The sequence below is a fragment of the Branchiostoma belcheri genome, unplaced genomic scaffold, assembly GCF_001625305.1.
Source record: "Branchiostoma belcheri isolate BF01 breed outbred unplaced genomic scaffold, Haploidv18h27 scaffold1, whole genome shotgun sequence".
Classification (NCBI taxonomy): domain Eukaryota; kingdom Metazoa; phylum Chordata; class Leptocardii; order Amphioxiformes; family Branchiostomatidae; genus Branchiostoma; species Branchiostoma belcheri.
The window spans coordinates 1,383,480-1,403,789 of record NW_017802379.1 but is presented as its reverse complement, the minus strand read 5'-3'; the positions used below and the strand labels follow the sequence as shown (position 1 = coordinate 1,403,789).

The following is a 20,310-nucleotide window of genomic DNA, read 5'->3' as shown; positions in this document are numbered from 1 at the left end:
ATACTAGTTCCTCCCCAGGTAACGTAACATGGGCCTGAAAATACCAGCACTCTGATAATCTAAACAACTGATAAATAATCATTATCACCGATAGACATAGATATTCTTCTTCTCCGTCACTCTTATCATGTCCAATACAGAATGCAGGTTCCGTCTGGGGGTAGAACATTTCCAGACCCTTTTATTGCTGGAGTGTCTTTATGAAGACCTGTAGGAAGACACACAGCGACACCTGCCGGAACTAGTTGGTGCTGCAGATGAATGGTTTCTCTACCATGCGCGGTGCCATTCAAGCCGAACTCACTTGTTGCCATCCCCCAGATTCGGTATTCCTGTTTTCATCGGTAAGTAACAATTGTCTTTGTGTCCATATTACCTTTTGCATATTTCTTTCATGTAATGAAAATAAGACAATGACATAGGAAAATGCATAGATTTTGAGTCTGAAGTTGTCTGAGGCTAGTCATCTGCTGGTGATATATTTCCTACTCTTGGTAAATGGCAGTGCGTTGTGGCCCTAGCTGCCTCACTATGAACGGTATAGAGTGAATGAGGCTTAGAAAAATGCTTTGAAATAAACAACTGTTGCTACGATCAGACACTACCAGACCTGACGCATGTAACTCAGAACTTTCTACGTAGACACGAACCTCTACAAATTATTGTTACAGTGCTGCGGACTATGAGTATGATCATGGTGCATCACCTCTATCTATCACCCCATTAACTTGGACTTGACCTACAGCTTGGACGTCCTGTTCTCAGAGTTCCCGTCCCCCCAGGAGGAAACACTGCTGCCGTCATCCACGTCACCGTCTGGAGGGGGTAGGTACAGACATCAGCAAGAGAAGAGTGGTAATATGAGGTCTCGCGAGAATTTGCGAGAATGAAGTTTCGCGAGAAATGGCGATAATGAAGTCTCGCGACAAATGAATGGTGAGAATGATGTCAGCCGTACATATAACAAAATACAACTGAACATTGAAATGCTTAAGTTTTTGGCATAACGTATCGCAAGCATTGCTCTGAAGTGCCTTGATATACGCAATCAGCGTAAATGTAGCCAAGCAGAAGATAGCATGCTTATATAGCAGCGAAATCAGGTTATAAACCTCAATTATCAGCCTTATCTGTCCTAAAGATAACAAAAGACCACAACTCTCAAAGCAAAAAAAATGTTATTGATAAAAAAACATGGTATCTCAAAGAAATACAAAGTAACATGGTTTGCAAAATAAACTAATGATTAATAGAAAATAAACCTTGGGCGGCAGATGTGAAACTCACTTTCTGAGTATCATGTATCCTCTGCCACCCTTGACATGTGTCATTCCTTAGCACTTTGTATCAGTAACAAAAACTTCAAACATATGGAAACATCAACATAGGAACACCGCACATGTACGCCACCAAGTTACCTTCGTTCTGATTGGAAGATATCCCATGCATCATGATCTTTTCCAAAAATGTAACCTATGAGAAAGGCAAGCACATTCACTTCAGGTCATGCAAATTTTCTTCTTGGTCGAATCGGAAATTGTGAAAAAGGCCCGAGAGTGAAAAATGAAATCCATACCATAACTCTCTTCTTTGCTTTCGTTTTCCTCATCTACTATGTTGTCGATGTTGGTAATTTCTAAATCATTCTGCCTTTCTGTAAGGATCAATAAAACGAATTATTGGCATGGGATTTACCACCAATCAGATCGGAAAGGTACTATCTACATCATGTAGTAGAAATGGTATCTCCCGTATATACAGTGTGAAGAAAAAAATGATATGGCTAACAATGGGTATGTGACTACACCATAAATAAAATGAACTTACAACGTAAAAATAATAGCCACAACACGTAGCACAAAATATTATTTTGTACACATGACATGGTGTTTCATTCACATAAGGTGAACATGCGCAACAAAATCATACATGAAACAAATTAGTTCATGTCACTGTACAGCGCTAGCATTGTAAGATACGCAGCAGTTTACACCACATTACGTCTCCTAGTACCTGATGTATTTCTCACGGCCTTCAGCAACTCCCAAAAATTCAGATTTTAGAAATGTTGATGACTACGAAAATTGTTTCAAGAAACAGTAAAAAAAATCACTGTGCTCCCAGTTCAAGTCTGTGTGATTAGAAATACATGGTATGAAACCGCTGCACTGAATTTGAGCGCGACCTACGGTCTGACGTAGGCGGCAACGTCAGCCAATTGAGAGCGAGATTGACGCGATCGCGTCGCTGATGGCCGTGGAGATACCTCGGGTTACGTACAGCCCTTCTACGGGCACTTAAAATTCTACCTCGCCGTCCGTCGTAGACGTACAGGTTACTCGCCCCCGCGTGGTTGCTGGTGTTGGACACGCTCCTCGACAGCTTCCCGTTGGCCGTCTTGGAGCGATAGAAGGCGTCTGCGGTCACCGCACTGTCCTGTAGGCTCGCGCCGCCGTACATACTGTCCAGGGAGCCCAGGGAGTCCGTTTCGACGTCTGAGCGCTGTATGGAGTTGGGCCTCTTGTTGATGTCGTAGCGCGAGGTGAAGTTGTGGCGGTACGTGGTGGCGAAGGCCTGCAGCTTCGGCACGAAGAGGAGGATGAGGATGAAGGTGGCGATAAGGAGAAGGCCGACGCACACGGCCGGGTCCCAGAACTCTCTGTCGGTCAGCATGAAGACGCAGGCCCAGGAGATCCACACGCACACGCACAGCCAGACCATCGCGATGATGTAGCGAGCCTCCCACATGTTCATGCTGTAATTCCTCGCCACGAAACTGTAGATAACAGTAAGGAACACCAGGAACATCACATACAGCAGGGAGAGCAGCAGACCGGCTCTACTGTACCCGCAGTAGATGGTGGAGCCGAGGGAGTAGGTAGCAGGCGGGCTCGCCAGCAGCCAGCAGACTCCGATACCGATTTGCGGCAGCATCAGGGCGCTGACGATGAAGACGTTGCTCCAGTTGCGGGTGAACTTGGCCTCCTCGCCGGGGAAGCCGGCCTTCTCCATCCGCGACATGCGCCAGATGCGGATGGTCTTGACCAGGATGGCGCCGTGCGTCAGCGCGTAGAAGAACCCCAGGCCGAAGCGACGCACGCCGCACACCACGTCATTCGGCGTCATGACGAACGGCAAGACCATGGCGTACATGGAGAACAGGCCGAAGAGTATGACATAGCCTAGAGAGGTGGAGGTAGTCACACCAGACAGAGAGGAGGAGCGGACTTTGACAAGGAAGTAGATCATCAACATGAGGGTTAAGAACATTCCCAAGGCCGCGAGCGTCATACAGATGATGGCCCAGACGTCTCTGGTCCGGACTTCCGTGGGGATGTCGATGCGCCTTTCCTGCGGAGGTGCAGGCAGGATGCCCTGTTGGACACACTCCGTACAGTCCCCGGTACACTGGGACGCCGGGTACTTCACGTTCTCTGTGCTGGTGCTCTGAGGACTTCGTTCAAGGAACAATCCGTCGCTCCACGTGCCGATCTGTGAGGGAAAGAAGAGGCAATCATATGCATTCAAAAGATACCTATAAAGAATACTTAGTAAAACACTCCGAGTTGGAACATGTAACAGTAGATTTACTGAAAGAACCCTATAGTTCTCATAGGGTTCTTCACATAATGTCAAGTTTCTGTGCACTCACCTTTACATATCCGTATCTGCTTGGAGGAGCCGTGATTTCATAGTTCAAAATCTCGTACCCAACGTCCCCGTCTCTTGTCGTTGTGAAACGGAAGCGACTTCCGGCGATACCGATCAAGTCCACGTCCCGAATGAAGCCGTACGCCCTCTCCGGCTTGTCGTTGGCGTTGCGAAAGTTGTCGCACACCTCCGGTTCTGTCGGGCAGTAGAACTTTCGCGTCGTGTCGAGACCGTGAGCCACCGCGTACACGGCTCTGATGACGTGAACTACCTCCGGATTGCGCGTCAAACTACTCTCAGTCAGCCTCTCGTTACCAGAGCACACGACCGGGTACTTAACAGGCTCGTTAGGAAGGTTACACTGAAAGTGTTCCTGCCAAAACTCCTTAAACCACGGGTTTCTTTCGTTACTCTCCGGAGTGAGTGTCTCGAGGTACCTGTCAAACTCTGCTACCTGCTCTGTTTCTACTTTAAGGAGGACGGCACCGTTGATCACGGAGTCTTGCGCGAGCGGAACGTCGACATCGCCGGCGACCTTACTGGTGACGATCCACGTGTAGAACGACCGGACGTTCACGCGCTGCGCGGCCAGAAGGATGTTCTCAGTCTCTGTCCTCTCCGCGAACAGTATGACAGTAGAGGCCTCTCCCTTTCTCCTCAGTTCCACAATAACATCATCGTAATTTGTGTGGGTGAAGTTGTTGCGGATTTCCTGCTGCACGGCCAGACAGACGCCTCGCGATTTGGCCTCCTCTTTAAAACGTTCGTAAAGCACCGTCCCGTACACTGTCGGCGTGTACAGCACCGACACGTAATTCCACTTGAAATACGCCGCCATGTCCATCAAGGCCTGCACCTGCCTCTCCAGGGCCGGAAGCGTCCTGAAGAGATACTCATAGTTCGTTCTCGTTGCCATGGGGATTTCCGGTGACGCGTAGGACACCTGCGCCATCTTGAACGTCTCGACGACCTCCATTGCGTTCAGCGACACGGCCCCTGCTGAGGCGCCTATGACGGCAAGAGTTGAAGCCGGCTCGACGAACGAGCTGGAATACTCAGTGACGTAGTACGTCTTCTCGCCGCTCAGGAAGTTGGCGATGTCCCGCGACGCCTTGCGGCCGCTCTTGCAGGTGTCCATGGCGAGCGTCCCGAGGCGCACGGACGGGAGGATGGACGGGTCGGCGTTGATGCGGTCCAGAGCGAACATGTAGGCCTCGAACAGCTGCATCTCCCACTGGTTGATGCTCCCACAGGAGAAGACATCGTGGCCTCTGTCGTGGATTGGGAACAGTCCTAGAAGGAAACATACATATGTTCTCAGCTCTAGTATGTCAATGCACTTTACCAATCGCAGTTTATATAGTTACCTCTGATATTTGACTATATCTGCGCAAGGATCTCTGCTTCACAATTATCAAACATTCTACCAACCCATAAATCACCATGCGTTTGGCATGGTTGCCTTAAACTAAATATTCTGGTGCCACATAATGGCATGCTTTTGATAAACAGGTGAGACACTTTCCATTGCACTTGTTTGCGTCCTTGTGGCGTTTTCGTTAATCCGGCGGGGGAAGCACGTGATAACTTTAAACTTCATCCACGTTACTGACCTGCCACGAAGATGTCCCCGTCCACCACGGCTGCGCTCCCTGCCGTTGCCGAGCCGTTGGTGCATCTGTTGGGGAAACTCTCGTCCAGACACTCGAAGCAGGTCCCGTTACAGGCCGAGCGGGGGATCTGGGTCAGCACCTGCCCCGGCCTGTTGTACACACGCACGTTGTTCACGTTCAGGTCCAGGGCTGCGCTGGTGTACGAACCGACCTGTACGGAGTTAGGAAAAACTCATCGAAACATTTGAACTCAAGTCTATCTTAAACCGTGCGGACTCAAATTGCAGTGAGAAGCAATTGCATTGTAATATATGATGCTGGTTCATTTTGCCAAGGGATCAATTTTCGTACCAAAACAGATATCGGTATTATTGTCCATAACAAATGAGGAAATGAGAGGCATTGAAAATAGTGGGCATGAGAAACAGGGTTGTAGTGTTCTACCAGACCACCTTACATGTACAAGATGAAGACCTCGTTTGAAAACATCGAGAAAATAATCACTGAAAGGATAGATTTAAGAATTAAGCATAGAGTGTGGCATAGATTACGTATGTTCTGGAATTACCTCGACAAAGCCGTACGATCCATCCACCCGGCGCTGGAAGTTCTGAACGTTGTACCTGACGTTGCCGTCTCCCATCTCCGTGAAGCCGAACTGCCTGGCGTTGGCGCCCGCAAACCTGATCTTGGTGAGCTCGTCTCGGAGCAGGTTTCCAACGTTCGACAGGTTGAACTGCGGACAGAGCGTCGACGCTCCACAGGTGCTGACCAGCAGGCTGTGCAGCCCGTTTGCGATGCCGTACACGGCGTCTATGACGTAGGGTACGTACAGGTGTTGGTCGAGGCCGTTGGCGCCAAAGTTGAACCGCTCTGTTCCGAGACAAGTCGAGTCGTACTTCCTGTCCTGCGTGTTGGAGAAGTCGCACTGGAAATGGTCGTTCCAGAACTCGTTGAACCAGGGGTTCCGGAAGTAGGAGCCCGGTTGGAGGTTTTCGAAATACGTTTGCCAGTCCGGGACTTGACTGTCTGGTATGGTAAGCGTAATCGCGCCTCTCGCTGCGACCTCAAATCCCCTGGCAACGGACAAGAGGTCGCCCCATTTCGTGCCAGTTACCAGAATAAACGCACCTGTTGCATCAGCCGATGCTGTGAGCGCTTCCAAAAGTCGCCTCGTGTCCTCCGCCGAGGTAAAGAGCACCAGCCCTACAGCTCCGGGGAGCTTGGTCTTCAGTGCCGTCACAATTACCGCGAGGTCCCCGGCCGTCGCGGTGTTCCCAATCGTCCGGGTCGTCGCTATGCAGACGCCGGCCTCCTTGGAGATTCTGGCGAACTCCTGAGACAGAGTCCTGCCGTACGTATTGTCCGACAGCACGACGGAAACGTACGACCAACCGAACCGCTGTACGATAGACAAAACAGCGTTGGCTTCTCTCAGGTCTGAAGGGACGGTGCGGAGGACGTACGGATACGTGTTCGTGTCTCCAAGCTCCACACCTGACGCGCCGTACGCAACGTTCACAACTTTGAATGGTGTAATCTGATTGGCCACCGCGGCAGTGACGACATCAGTCTCCTCTGCAACGTATCCAATGACGTTATTTGGACGCGCCGGCGGGTCGAGGCTGTTCTGGAAGGTCACTGACCGACTGTAGAAATTAGAGACGTCGCGCGATGCTCTCATGGAGCTCGAACAGGAGTCTATCGCAAACGGGCCGAGTTTGACGTTGGTCAACAGCGTTCCGTCATCGTTGACCCTGTCTATCGCAAAGAGGAAAGCTTCTAACATCTCGAACCCGACTTGGCTAATTTCACCGCACGTAAAGATGCCGTCTCCTGCCTCGTGCACAGGAAAGACGCCAGCTACGAGCACGTCTACGTCCTCAGTGACCAGTAGGAAATCTTCGACCACCCTCGCTGCTTCAGTCAAACATAGCTCGCAGTTTTCTATACACTTCGATGTTGGCGTCACCACATCACCATTGCTGTCGTACATCCTAACGTCCGGTCTTGAGAGAGTCAGGGTGTCGCCACTGTATGTCCCGACTTGTGTGTAGTGATAGTTGCTGCCGTCTCTCTGATAGTTCATGACGACGTAATTGGGTTGTCCGGCGCCCTGCTCGGTAAAAAGATGACTCAGCCCGACCTCTGTGAAACTGGCGTTCCTGACATACTGGACGGTGAGGGCTTGGCGGTCAGGATGGTTCAGCAGACCTTCGCAAAAGGTCGCCGCCCCGCACACGTCTGTTGCCAACCGTGTAAGTCCATGTGCGATGGAGAAGAGAGCCGTTGCCGTATAGGAGACGAACGTGTCGTGTACCCAGCTGTCCTCGAGTCTCTCTGCACCCGTACAGCTGGGTCTTGGTGGGTAACTCGGATCCTTCTCGGTCAGATAGCAGGCGAATGTCTCCTCCCAAAATTCATTAAACCAGGGGTTGCGGGTGTTGCTGCTGGGCCGAAGTGTCCTGAAGTACGTGTCGAAGCCTGCCAGGGCGTCTGATTTCAGCTCGAGGGTAAACGCTCCCCGAGACACAAAGCCAAGACCCTGTGCGACGTCTTGTCTGGCACCCCAAGTGGTGCCGCCAAACCAGACGAATTCGCCGGCTGTCGCAGCCCTGTCAGCCGCCTGGAGGAGAGAGCGCGTCGCGTCAGAATCAGCGAACACCGCCACGGCCGTGGCGCCTTTCTTTTCCCTCAGCTGTTCTACGATCTTGTCCATTGCATCATTGGTCCGAAAGTCTGATATCTGGAGAATAGTCGCAACACAGACGCCATTTTCCTGTGCAGTTTGTACAAACAAGTCCTTTCCGGATATTCCGTAAGCGTCTGACGTATACACGACAGACGCGTAGGTCCAGCCAAACTCCTTCATTAGAGCGACCATGACGACGGCCTGTTGTTCGTTGGACGGCACGGTCCTTAGCAGCGTCGGGAAGACGCCTCGGTCGTTGAAGATGCTGCCTGTTGAGCCGTAACTGACTTGAGTGATCTTCAAGGGGCTGAGAACTCCTGCCACCGCCTTGGTGATGTCGTCTTCCTTCCCTCCGACGTACGCCATGATGTTGGTGGCGTTCGCTGGGTCGCCGCTAGAACCGGCAGACAGCTCGTTGTTATGTAGCTTCAATACCTGCAAAGGGACCCAGAAGATAATGGTGTCAAGATGTGTACTCTAAAAGAACATCTTACAAGATTATGCCAATCATTTCAAAGTAACAAACAACTTTCATGTTCGAGTAATGACAGTCAGCTATGTTCCCATATCTTTTGTCTCTGGATTAATTCTAAAATGACGGTTGGTGAATAAAGTTAACAACGATGCCGTATTTTTAGTTCCCCTTTGTATACATCTGATGCACTGTTTCAGTGTGTGTACAAAGGGGAAACAGAACCCCGATGAATGACGTCGCATACCTGTGAGGCTGCTTTGTCGGAGCTGGAGCACGTGTCCAGGATGATCGTTCCCAGGGTAGCTGAGGCCAGCAGGTCGCTCCTCCTGTTGATGATGTCCAGGGTGTAGAGGAACGCCTCCAGGTACTGCACGGCGGTGGTGTCCCTCATGGCGCCGCACTCGAAACTCGTCTCCCCCACGGCGTGGATCGGGAACAGGACGGGCACCACCACCGTGTTGTCGTCCCCGCTGGCGAAGAAGTCGGGGATCCTCAGGGAGGTGCAGCCGGGGCAGATCTTGAAGTCGCGGCACTCCGAGCCGAAGTCGGACAGGAACCTCTCCGTGCCGTCCCGCTCGTACCACACGGCGCTGCTCAGTCTGTCCAGACGAAGGGACCCTCCTTCAAAGGAACCAACCTGGAGAAAACAAAAGTCTTTCAGACAGTACAAAAAATCCGGCCGTCTTGTAAATGTAGTGCAAATATATTGCAATTAGTGTATAGCTGTGCAGACTTGCTTGGAGCAAGGATACGGCTTGAAAAGAGGACAGCTATTTTATCATTTCAAATTAAGACCACACATGTACAGATCCATTCATACGCTTTTCTTGTGCAACTAGACACAAGCGCATCTGAAAACATATCCTTCTCGACAGAAGTATCAAAACTTACGTCTTTGTACTCGTACACCCCCGACCTGACCCTGACGTAGTTCCAGATGGTGAAGCCCATCGTCACGCTTCCGTCGTCGTTAAACTGGACGGGTTGTCCGTCCACACCGGTGAACTGCTGCTGCTTTGTCTTCTCCAGGAGGAGCTGCCTGTATATAAACACAACAAGGAAGACTTTGATACTAATATCCTCTCTGAACATTGGTGGGTCTGCCACGTACGGGTGTCCGACGAGGTATACCACTAGTAGTATATTTATCGTACCTCGAGTTAAAATTGAGCCGTTACACTGTGTTCGTTGTTGAATACCTAGCACCTAGCAGATAATACAGGAGAACATCATAAGATCTGCTGGGGGACGGATTAGCTTTTTGACATTTGCAAATGTACGATTCTCATACATACTTGAAATTCTCGTTGGCCTTGAGCTCCGAACAGACGCCCTGTGCCCCGCTGCAGTGCTCCCGGAGCAGCGCGTCCAGACCGTGAGCGAAGGCGTACACTGCGTTCATCACCTACAACAGGCAAGATAGACGGCGTCTATAAAGATGCACTCAAGTAACCAGCGAAAATTCCAATAGGCATTGTCTGATCACGGCCTTAAAGGAGTGGACCGGTCAAATAGCCAATTAGATGGCCAGGCGGGCAGAACATCGTCAGCAGTGGAAACCCTTTGCCAACATCATGCTGTCCCAACGGCTGACTAAGCTATGGGAGAGAGAGCTAGTGAGAGAGATTGTCTGACCCAATATGTCCCCAAAGAAGGGCAACACCTACCTGTGGCACAAAGCTGGCCTGTTGAAAGCTCTGTGTGAGGGAGTGGGAGGGGGAGCAGTTATCCGCGTACTTGGTCCCGCCGGGCAGGTTACAGCCGAAATAGTCCTCCCAGAACTCCTTGAACCAGGGGTTGTCGCTGTTACTGTCGGGCGTCAGGGCCTTGAAGTAATTCTGGAAGATAGCAAATTTAAATTGTCTTTGATAGCAAATTTAAGTTGCCTTCTTTGAAACCCTTAAATACGACTTGAGTGCAGAGAGGAACAAAGGAACGAAACACCACGTTTTCAGCACCAAGGACAGGCACGTATGCTTTTCCATGATTTTTGGGAGAACCCACACACATGGATGATTACAACAATATGCATATGGCAGTTTGATACTAGTACCTCAAACCCAGCGACAGGGATGTTCTCCAGAGTGATGGTGAGGGCTCCCCGCGCCGCGTTCTCCAGACCGTCCACCACGCTAGCCTGGCTCCCCCACGAGTCACTCCCGATCCAGATCAGCTCTCCTCGGGCGTTCAGCCGGGTAGCCGCCTGGAGGGGGAAGTAAAAGTGATATCGAACCAGTATGGTTTCGGGGGAAGTCCCCCTAGCCCTTTTTTTTCAGATTCAATTTACCAGGTGGAACATAGCACCTTCTGGTGTCTTTAGATGCGACATGAGCATGAGGAGAGAAACTCAAGCCTAAATTATCAGCATCAAATGAATCATCAATAACAAGAAATAACAAAATGGTTCATGCTTATTTTAATTAGTCGATACAAAACCAAAGTAACTTAAAGATATGATCCAGTCCCAGATGCCAAGACTACATACTTTCTTGGCTGAAAATGTTCCTGTTATTAGGATCAATAAACAGCCGAACGAACCTGAAGGAGGGCTCGTGCGTCCGAGTCCGTCACGAAGCTGACGACGGCCCTGGCTCGGGTGTTCTCGCGCAGCGCCGTGATGATGGCGTCCAGCTGTTCGTCCGTCGCGTCCCGCGGGACCACGTGGTTGAAGGAGACGCAGATGTCGTAGTTGTTCGCCGCCTGCCTGAAGGCCGCGATGCCCGAGCGGCCGTACACCGTGTCGGACGACACCGTCGCGACGTAGTTCCACCCGAAGTAGTCCACCAGAGCGGCAATGGCCTCCCCCTGCAGGTCGTCGGATGGAACCGTCCGCAGGAAGAACGGGTAGTCGTCTGCGTTGCTAAGCAACGTGCTGGTGGAGCCCCAGCTTATCTAATTGAAAAAAAAAAACAGAATCGATTAACCAAATCTGAATTTTCATTTGAAAAGATGATCAGTCAAAGAATTGTGGACAGTTATTCACTTACCTGTGGGATCCCCAAAGAAGTAAGCACGTCGGCCACATCCACAGTGACGTCACTGGAAAGTGCGCCCACGTATCCAATGATGTCATAGACGTCCACATCAGGTACTCCATACGTCACCACCCTGCTCTGTAGGTTGGACACGTCCTGACTGGCTTGGATCGGCGTGTAGCAGGTGTCTAACACCTGGGGAAGCGAAATAACAGATTAATGTCTAATTTCGTAAGTTTCAAAAGCCCCAAGAAGGAAAATTTCTCGTTTCCAGTTACATGCTTCTTTCAAGTATACTTTTTTTATTCTAGCTTCAATTTCTTGTTTGTTTCTATAGGCCAAATAGCTAACTCACCAGCGTGCCCAGACTGACTGACGGCAGGAGGTTGGCGTCTTGGTTGATCCGTCTGATGGCGTACAGAAAGGCCTCCAGGGTCTGGATCCCCTTCTCCCTGTTGATGTCGCCGCAGACGAACGTCGTGTCGCCCGCGGCGTGCACGGGGAAGAGCCCGTTGATGAGCACGTCGCCGCTCAGGTGAGCGTACTTCTTGTCCTCCTTCAGCGGGAGGCAGCGCGAGCAGTCCCGGGTGCAGGCGGAGTCCGGTATGCCCTCCGCGCCGGTCTGGTCGTACATGGTGATGTTCATCAGGGCCACGTCCAGCGTCTCGCCTTGGTACGTCCCGATCTTTGGAATGAAAGGAGAGGGATTGATTGATAACATTTTCTTAGCGACGATACGTGGCTGTATATTATGAGTATTTTCACCATAAAAAGCATGACTTATAATAATTGTTTATTGATTGATCGATGGGTACAATCTCTAGCATGTGGCAGCGCAACTAAAAAAGTAGCGCTGAATTGTATGCTAGTGTTTAAAAACAGAGAAACAAATATTGCACAGTTAACAAATAGACAGTTAACTTGGTAATGCCCATACCTTTCAAAAGAAGAAAACTTCGATATATGATTTTTGATGTTCAGTCTTGGTCTACAGTGTTGAACTACTAACAGTTCACAGGCGCTGTTTCTGCTACCAAGTCAGAACAGAAGTCTCCTACAGGTGCACATCATAGCAGTCTGACTTTGAGTTACACTAGTGTTTTGGTGCTTGGTTTTTAATACGGAGAGAAATAGACCAGAAATGACCTACCCTGTTGAAAGTGTCGCCCTCGCCGTCGTTGTCCGTGTCCGCGTAGTTGAAGAGATCGTACGCCGCCTCCACGTTCCCTGTCTCGTCAAACCGAACCGTGTTGCCGCCAAGTCCTGTGAAGTACACGTCCTGGAGGTACCGGAAAAACTCCTCCTGGTGGAGAAAATAAAAGCAAATTGAAATTCGTTCTCTAAGATTTTCTTCTGCGATCCCCCAAGCGTGGCATTAGATTCTCAGTTTTTTTTCTTCAAATGGAATCAGATATGACGCAAAGGTAAAACTGTTTTCAATATAACTGTTTTCAATATAGAAAGCTAAATATTATTGTCGGACTCTCATCGGTCCCCAAGTTTAGGTACGTGAAAGTCCAAGTAGTCAGCCAATATTTCATCACTTACAGCTATACAGGGACGTCTCCATACGTCCAGCGATCAACGGAGGTAGAATCACCAGTAATAGTGTCCTACAGCTGACCACGTGGATAGCTGAGTACCCGTTTAGAAAGAAGAACCCACCTGCGTCATCTCGAGCAGCTCGTCGCACAGCCCTGACGGGTTCGGCCCGCACAGGTCGGTCTGTGCCGCTCTCAGGGCGTGCGCGAAGGCGTAAACAGCGTCGATGGTCTTACTGGCCACGAACGTCTGGTTAAAGCCGCTCAACATTACCAGCGAGTCGCACTCAGGCAGGTTGGCAAACCTAGATACAGTTAAAAACAGTAACAGTCATACAGAATCACACCACACACTGGAACTGTCTGGGCGTCTTGGCTTCAGATGAAATACGCCAGTATTGGAAGAGACAGTAAAATGATTTTTGTCAACAATATGTACATAAAAAGGCATTGAAATGTGTGTATAATATGAAGACATGAGCAAGCTCGACCTACACTATAACATGGTGCCACAGCTATTCTAACTTTTAAAGGAAGTCGTACAAATTTTTTTATGAACAGGACGTCCTGACTGACTGAACTATATAATAATAGGTGCGTGAGTATGATGAAATATTCCTAACAATGCTAATGCAGCTGGAATTAGCGAACGAGCACCCCACACACCTGACATATTTCCTTGCCGTGTAGTCGAAGGACCTGTGGTTGATCTTACACTGGTTCAATTCCATGTAGTACTCAGGGAACCAGGGGTTGATGCCTCTGTACAGCAAACGGGAAAATAGGTTTAGACCAACAATATCCTGCCCGATGTCACCGATCTTATGCCCTTGGGAAAGGCACTTTACACGACTTTCCTCACTTCACTCAGGTGTAAATGAGTACCTAGCTTCCACTAGGGACGTCCCTCGGATAGGACGTTAAATGGAGGTCCCGTACGCGTGTTTGGGAGAGCCACACCCCACGCACGTTAAAGAACCCACCGCACTTATCGAAAAGAGTAGGAGACCTTCCCGGTGTGAATGGTTCAAACCTTACAGTCTGGTCTCGGGGTTGACATCTTTGAAGAGGTGATAGTCACCTGCTATGTCAATCCTTCCACAAATGTGGTAAATCGTCATAAAATAAAATAGAATAAAATATTATGTTCAAACTCTCTAACGTTGCAGCTTTCTTGTAGCATTACCACGGTTCAATGATAACTTACTTGTAACTTGGTAACCTACTTTAAAAAGATCTGGTTCTTCTATAACAATAAAAAGTGACTGCAAACTAAGATATATATTTTGGTGGCATAGGTCTATACAATACATGTCTTGCTACTGCAATGTTTTATGACTTGGTCACAACACTACTAGCAATAGTCGTATGTGCCCAATGTATTGTCAATGTCCAAGGGTAAAGTATTAACTGTTATATTCCACTAATTTGACCCAAGTGTTAGGATGCTGACCTGCGGTTGACCGCGTGCTGAGACTCCATGTGCTGTTGGAACTCCTGGATGACGGAGAAGGCCGGCCTGAAGGTGACCATGCCGCGCGCGTGAGACCCGTAATCCTGCACCGCCGTCTGGTCTGGCCCCACGCCTTCAGACACGATCCACGTCAGCACCTGGGGAATGGGAATGCGGATAGAGTACAAGTAGTTATCTGTGTTGACCCAGTGTTGACGTCACACTTCAAAGAAGCCACGTGACAAGCTTCACTGGGTCAGTCTACTGAGGAAGACCAGAGTGACTGGTCGAAAGCTCCAGGTGAGAGAATTTTTTGTGTTGGACCAAAAGTTTTAACTTAAAACATGTAACTACCAACACAGATGAACTTTCATGATAGTTGTTATCTGTGTTTGCATTTGGCAATGATTCAAGTCATTACTTGAGCCCTAGCGAGTAAGACTCAGCTGGTGACATATTCAAACACAATTCAGGCGCAAATGTATCTTAATAATATCTTCTGCCAGGTTGATTTTTATAATAAAATTGAGGTTGAAATTAAAATTGAGACGGGATACATAACATAGGAATAAGTAAATTAGAATCTAAGATACAAACAGAAGCTAATACAGTATATTTGTTTACTTTACAATATGTGTAGGATTTAGTGCATGGGTCATAACGTATTAGATATAGTGTGAGAAGTCGTTATGGACAGTAAGAGTTCTACAGGGCAAAAAAATGTAGTAAACGATGTGTGCATGCGAGAGTTAACGTACTGAGCTGAAGCATTGCGTCACTACCAATAGTACGTTAACAGATAACAGATTGTTTTCTTAGGAAACTAAAGTAGCACCTTAGCCCGGTCCCCCTCCGACACGGCCACGTCCATGATCCGCTGGAAGTTGAAGTCGTGCAGGAAGGCGACCACGCCGACAGCCCCGTCCCCGGCCTTGGCGATCAACTCGTTCAGGATTGGGCCGAAGTACGCCGCCCCGCTCGCCGTGTTGGACACTTCTTTCGAGACCGCCACGCAGATCCCGGCTTCCTGTTTAATTTGCAAAGAAACGTCGTGACGTTCAGCCTTCCTTCTCATAGAAACGTTTCCACCCATTAGGTATGGTATGTCTTTTTAGGTATTCTGATTACTGTTTCTAATGAAAACGACATTTTTGTGAAGTTAAAAAACTAAAAACGGAGTTGAATACAGAAAGGTGTGCAACACTGTGATTTCAGCACCAAGGACAGGCATGTAGGACTTCTCAAGGTTATCACTTGTCATTATACAACACTGGTCTATTTCAATGGCTTTTTACCATATCATACTAATCTTAATCACACAAAGACACACCGATCTCAATGTATAGCCTGAAATAAAAACTAAGCGGTACCTTAGCTGCACGGGTGAACTCGGCAATGCCCATCCGCCCGTAGCTGTCAGCTGACGCCACAGTTGACACGTACGTCCAGCCGAGAACCACCAGCAATTCTACCATAGCCTGGAATGCCGAACAATTAATTATTCATATCTATACCAAGTAGTTATATTTCTGTTGGGTAATAGTTAGGTTTACCGAAGGAAAATTATTATATTGTTTTTGCTCCATTTCTTCTTCCTCTTTTGTTGACGTCTGTCACCATAGTAACTGGTGTTGGGTTACATCATGTTGCAATTTCAGAGAAGGCATTTAGGCTCCTGTCACCATAGATATACATGTATGTGAATGTGTTTGAGTAAGAATTAACAGAGCAGACCATATCCGAAGGTAAACATTATGCGTTTGCTTTGCAAATGTTACCTTTCTAGTTTAATAGTTGTTCAAGTGCTGTGTAAATCGTAACCTGGCCTTTTGTTACTGCTATGTTAACGCAAAGCTTTCCTACAGAATATACATGACTGATGCTATTGCAATGTAGTATTTCTAAAACGTAATCTACCCGGTTGTATCCGTATCTTTCTTGTTAATGAAATCCAGTGTAAACACTTGGTTTTTAGAGTCTTATTTCCAGTTTCCCACCTAGAAAAAGTTGTATTGCACTCCATAATGACGAAATTCGATTGATTTGCAGCTAACTATGCATGTTTCAGACATTTTGCTCCCAAACGTAGTTACTGAAGCTTACCTGTGCCTGACTCTTGTCCGAAGAGGCTGTTCTCATGAAGTAGGGGAACCTCTCCTTGTCGTCCAGCTCTATGCTGGTGGCGGTGGGGCTGATGACGGGGACCTGGACCGGGGTGAAAATCTCGGACGCCGAGATGGCCGACTGGCTCAGACTCGGTCCCACAAGACCTACATGCACAGGACGAAAAATATCTTATTCTAGTTGTTTGTTTATTAGACTACACAGATCTAAAAACAAAAATCTGTAAGGAGCCCGCTACATAAACGATATAGCTCCTCTATATTGCTGGCTCCTTAGGAAATATACAATGTATCAAACGTGCATTGAACAACCGGAAAAGGGGGTAGAATAGTGTTGTTTACGTGCAATATGGTAATTTTAGAATACTGCTGATGTTTTTCACAGGGGCTTCCTTGATGTATTAAACGACATCTTTCTAGGTACGTCTTTGAAACGGCGTGATCGCTTAACTATGTCTGAACCACATTTGATGGAACGTACCGACGAACACCCGCTCTCTAGCCGGACACGTGGTCGCGTCGTAGCCGAAGTTGATGTTCTCGGGCTCGGCGAAGCCCACGAGCTCCAGGGTGGCTTTGGCCGCCTCGTCTTCTCTCCCACACGTGTCGTAGATCTGGACGTCTGAGGGAAGGAAAACGTGCAAGTATGTTTACTTTTTCTGGTATCATATTTGCTCTACAGCCAAGCCCCACTAGGAAGGACATGTAGCGAGGCTACAGGACAACAGGTGGACAATAAGAGTTACTGAGTTGACACAAAGAGAGTGAAGGCAACGCAGTAAAAGGGCGGCCCTGTATGAGATGGAGGGACAACCTAGTTCAGCACCTGGGACCTACATCGCCAAGAACTGGAAGACTGAGAAAAGACTGGAGCCAGTCAAGGGAGGGGTTCCTCAGTGGGAGTGAAGAAACCTTGAAATGATGATGCTATTTTGTGCTATTTTGTCTAGAACGACTTTTCCTGGAGGTATTTTGGACATAGAAATTGTTGTTTTGTTGCTGTTTTAATTCGACTTAGTACTGCTTCTCACCAAAAGTTACACCCTCCACCAAATTTTGATTGGAACGCGACAGTTTATCCACGGCGAACAGCATGGCCTCCACGGCCTCGCCGGTCTTCAGGGAGATGTCGCCGCACTTCTCGTCCCCGGTCCCCGGGTCGTGCACGCGGAACAGCCCGCCCAGCCTGGCCGTGGTCCCCGCCGACTCCGCGAACACCGCCGTGCAGTCCTGCGCCGCCGCGGTCGCCAGAAGAGTCAGCAGCACGGCCAGCGGCCCTCCGTACCTCATCTGGAGCAAATTATTGAAAAATATGTCATATAAAAAACGTGGTGTAATGGAAAGGCAAGGTATAAAGGTTTTCAGTTTAGTTTAATTTAGTTTCTTGTGTTTATCGACTTCGTTCATTTTACACATAGCAGCGTCATCTGCATGGGAAGACACTTGCTGACATATTTGATGATGAAACAAAATACCTGTATGTACCAAGAGTCAGACAATTTGTATATGATTTTAGATACTAATTCGTCAATGTATCGCATGTAAATGTTTTGTTATTGGCAGTGTTGTATTTTTTCATTGTATTAAAGGTAAGGTAAAGAAATAAAAGATCTCATCTTAAACAAATAACAAAATATTGTCATTCTTTATCTTTCCTGTAACATATTTTTCAAACTACAAAAGATCGCAGCCCTCTCCTGTTATTTTTATTTTGAACGTTAGGTGTCCATAAGGCCACGTGATCTAGTTTGGTCATTTCAGGTCAGAATTGCAATAGGACCTTCGCCATTTTTTCTTCTGAAACAAAGCTCTGTACATGTACTATACCAACACAGATGAACACAGCATACAGTATATATAATATCTGGTTATTCTGGTATATTCAGTTTTGATGATTCAGACATATTGAGTCGCTTAGTAGTCATCATGAGCAATGCTCCTCTTCTTTTGTTCACTGAATAGGAAGGGCGCGTCCACAAAACAACAAAATCCACCTAAGGACAGCTGTAACAAAGGAAACGCGATTTATTATTCATGAATATCGTCAGACATTCAAAACGGGACGTTCCACACAGTTTCTTGTCGCTAATGAACTAAATATTTTCGTTCAAGGATAGAATGACGGGTGTAGGGAGGTTTAAGTTCTGTTACCCTCTAACTACGTCATACGTTACTGGTACCGGAAAGTAGACCAACCATGTGACTAAATAATATTAATGGTAAACCCTTGGGCAACGACATTAATGGCAATAATTTACGTCCTTTTGTGTATCCAACCACCGCGCGAACGACGAATTGATAACGCGTTTAATTATTGATTGGTATTTTGAACATACGTCAAAATGTCTTTTAAGCGAAAGGTAGAAATGTTTTGTGCGGAACATCACATGCATATGGTAGTAAGCTTCAAAGAAACGTGTCGGAAGAGAAGACTAATGTTAGTCTTGTAGTACATTACAGAAGATATTCCTATGACCTCGGCTTCAGGTATGCTTGATTTAGTTGCAAGTCCAGTCCTACCATGAAATATACAGGAGGTTTCATTAGATGTGACTTCCTTTGACATCATCAATATATAGGCCTTCAGTTGCCAAGTCTTGGGTCTTTTGAACTGATATAAAGACCCAACGTTCCATCAAGAAGACCTTTTTACCTTCCTTTGCAACGTCAAATGTTAAGATCTACTATGCACTCACACCACCTAGTGCTGTACCTTGTTATCTTCAATCCTAGTGGTTAGAAATGAATAAAAGTCGGCCAGGTGTGTATTTGAAAACTGGATCTTGGATACAAAACGACTAAAGCTGTCCTTCATCGCGAACAATAGACTGCGACACCGTTGAATTATTAATGTCTGTATGACAGTATAGGAATCCTCAGGTGAGACCTTTTCTATTCCGTACCATAATTTTAGGTCAACCATGTCAACAATAAACGTTGTCATTTTATGTATTTTAAGTCCTAGAAGGAGCAAAACGACAGCAATGTGTTACCTTGAAGTTCAAAAACTTGCGTGGAGTCGTAGACTTAGATATGATCCTCGTCTCTTCTTAGACTGATGCAAATTGGAACTGAAGGTCGCGTTATGATCAACTGTGTCTGTGTCCTCACCCTCCGTCAGGACAGAAAGCAGGCAAAATCTTCAAATAAAAAAAAGATATTGTTAGTTTGTCTGTGTGTGACAAGCTTTTCCGCCCTGCCAATTGATAGTGACACAACAATAATGATAATTGCACTTCCCCAGGGACAGTTTATATCAAGTGCTTATATTATATTAGCGTAGCAACCGCAGAAGATATTGTACCGTTTTTGGAGCGATTCTCCATGAAAACCAAGAGCATGCAATGTGTACACAATCTAATGCCATGACACACCAACACTATCTTTCGATAAGAATTGTTGACTGCACTTACCTGAGACCAGAAGAACTGCTCGCGTAAACAGACCAATGTATAAAATGTACAGGTATGCACGAGATACTGCCGTTGCACAACGATCGCAGCACCTCAAAACATTACGTAACGTTTAAGGCAAATCTCATAATAAACAGCAAAATTAAGAAATCTGCCTGAAGCTTCTTCTGACTGGAATATTAGGGAGAGTTCTTGGCTAGTAAATACTCTGGTAAATATTCTGTCCCTTGACGTGACGATTTGCCCACTGCGCAGTCGTCTGGGGATTGGGAAGTCGTCAGGGTGGGGTTGGAGACGGTCGACTCACGCAGGTCACGGCATGTCGTGCGTTACCATGGCGACAAACGCGCAAACGGCTGCCATGACGCCTTATA

The 20,310-nt window shown here is 47.6% G+C and overlaps 1 protein-coding gene across 1 annotated transcript; it reads right to left on the bottom strand.

Moving 5' to 3' along the window:
* Positions 1-2,138: 2,138 nt before the first annotated feature.
* On the bottom strand, positions 2,139-17,813 carry LOC109462538. Its single transcript, XM_019759126.1, has 21 exons — positions 17,555-17,813; positions 17,005-17,145; positions 16,504-16,670; positions 15,771-15,878; positions 15,236-15,427; positions 14,401-14,558; positions 13,614-13,709; positions 13,072-13,252; positions 12,557-12,709; positions 11,762-12,091; positions 11,419-11,601; positions 10,970-11,323; positions 10,485-10,634; positions 10,099-10,269; positions 9,727-9,836; positions 9,323-9,470; positions 8,676-9,068; positions 5,833-8,391; positions 5,265-5,475; positions 3,653-4,974; positions 2,139-3,492 (listed from the first exon to the last, which is right to left on the bottom strand). Exons 1-21 carry the CDS (start codon positions 17,811-17,813, stop codon positions 2,140-2,142), a joined length of 8,739 nt encoding a protein of 2,912 aa, XP_019614685.1. The 3' UTR covers position 2,139.
* Positions 17,814-20,310: the final 2,497 nt, after the last annotated feature.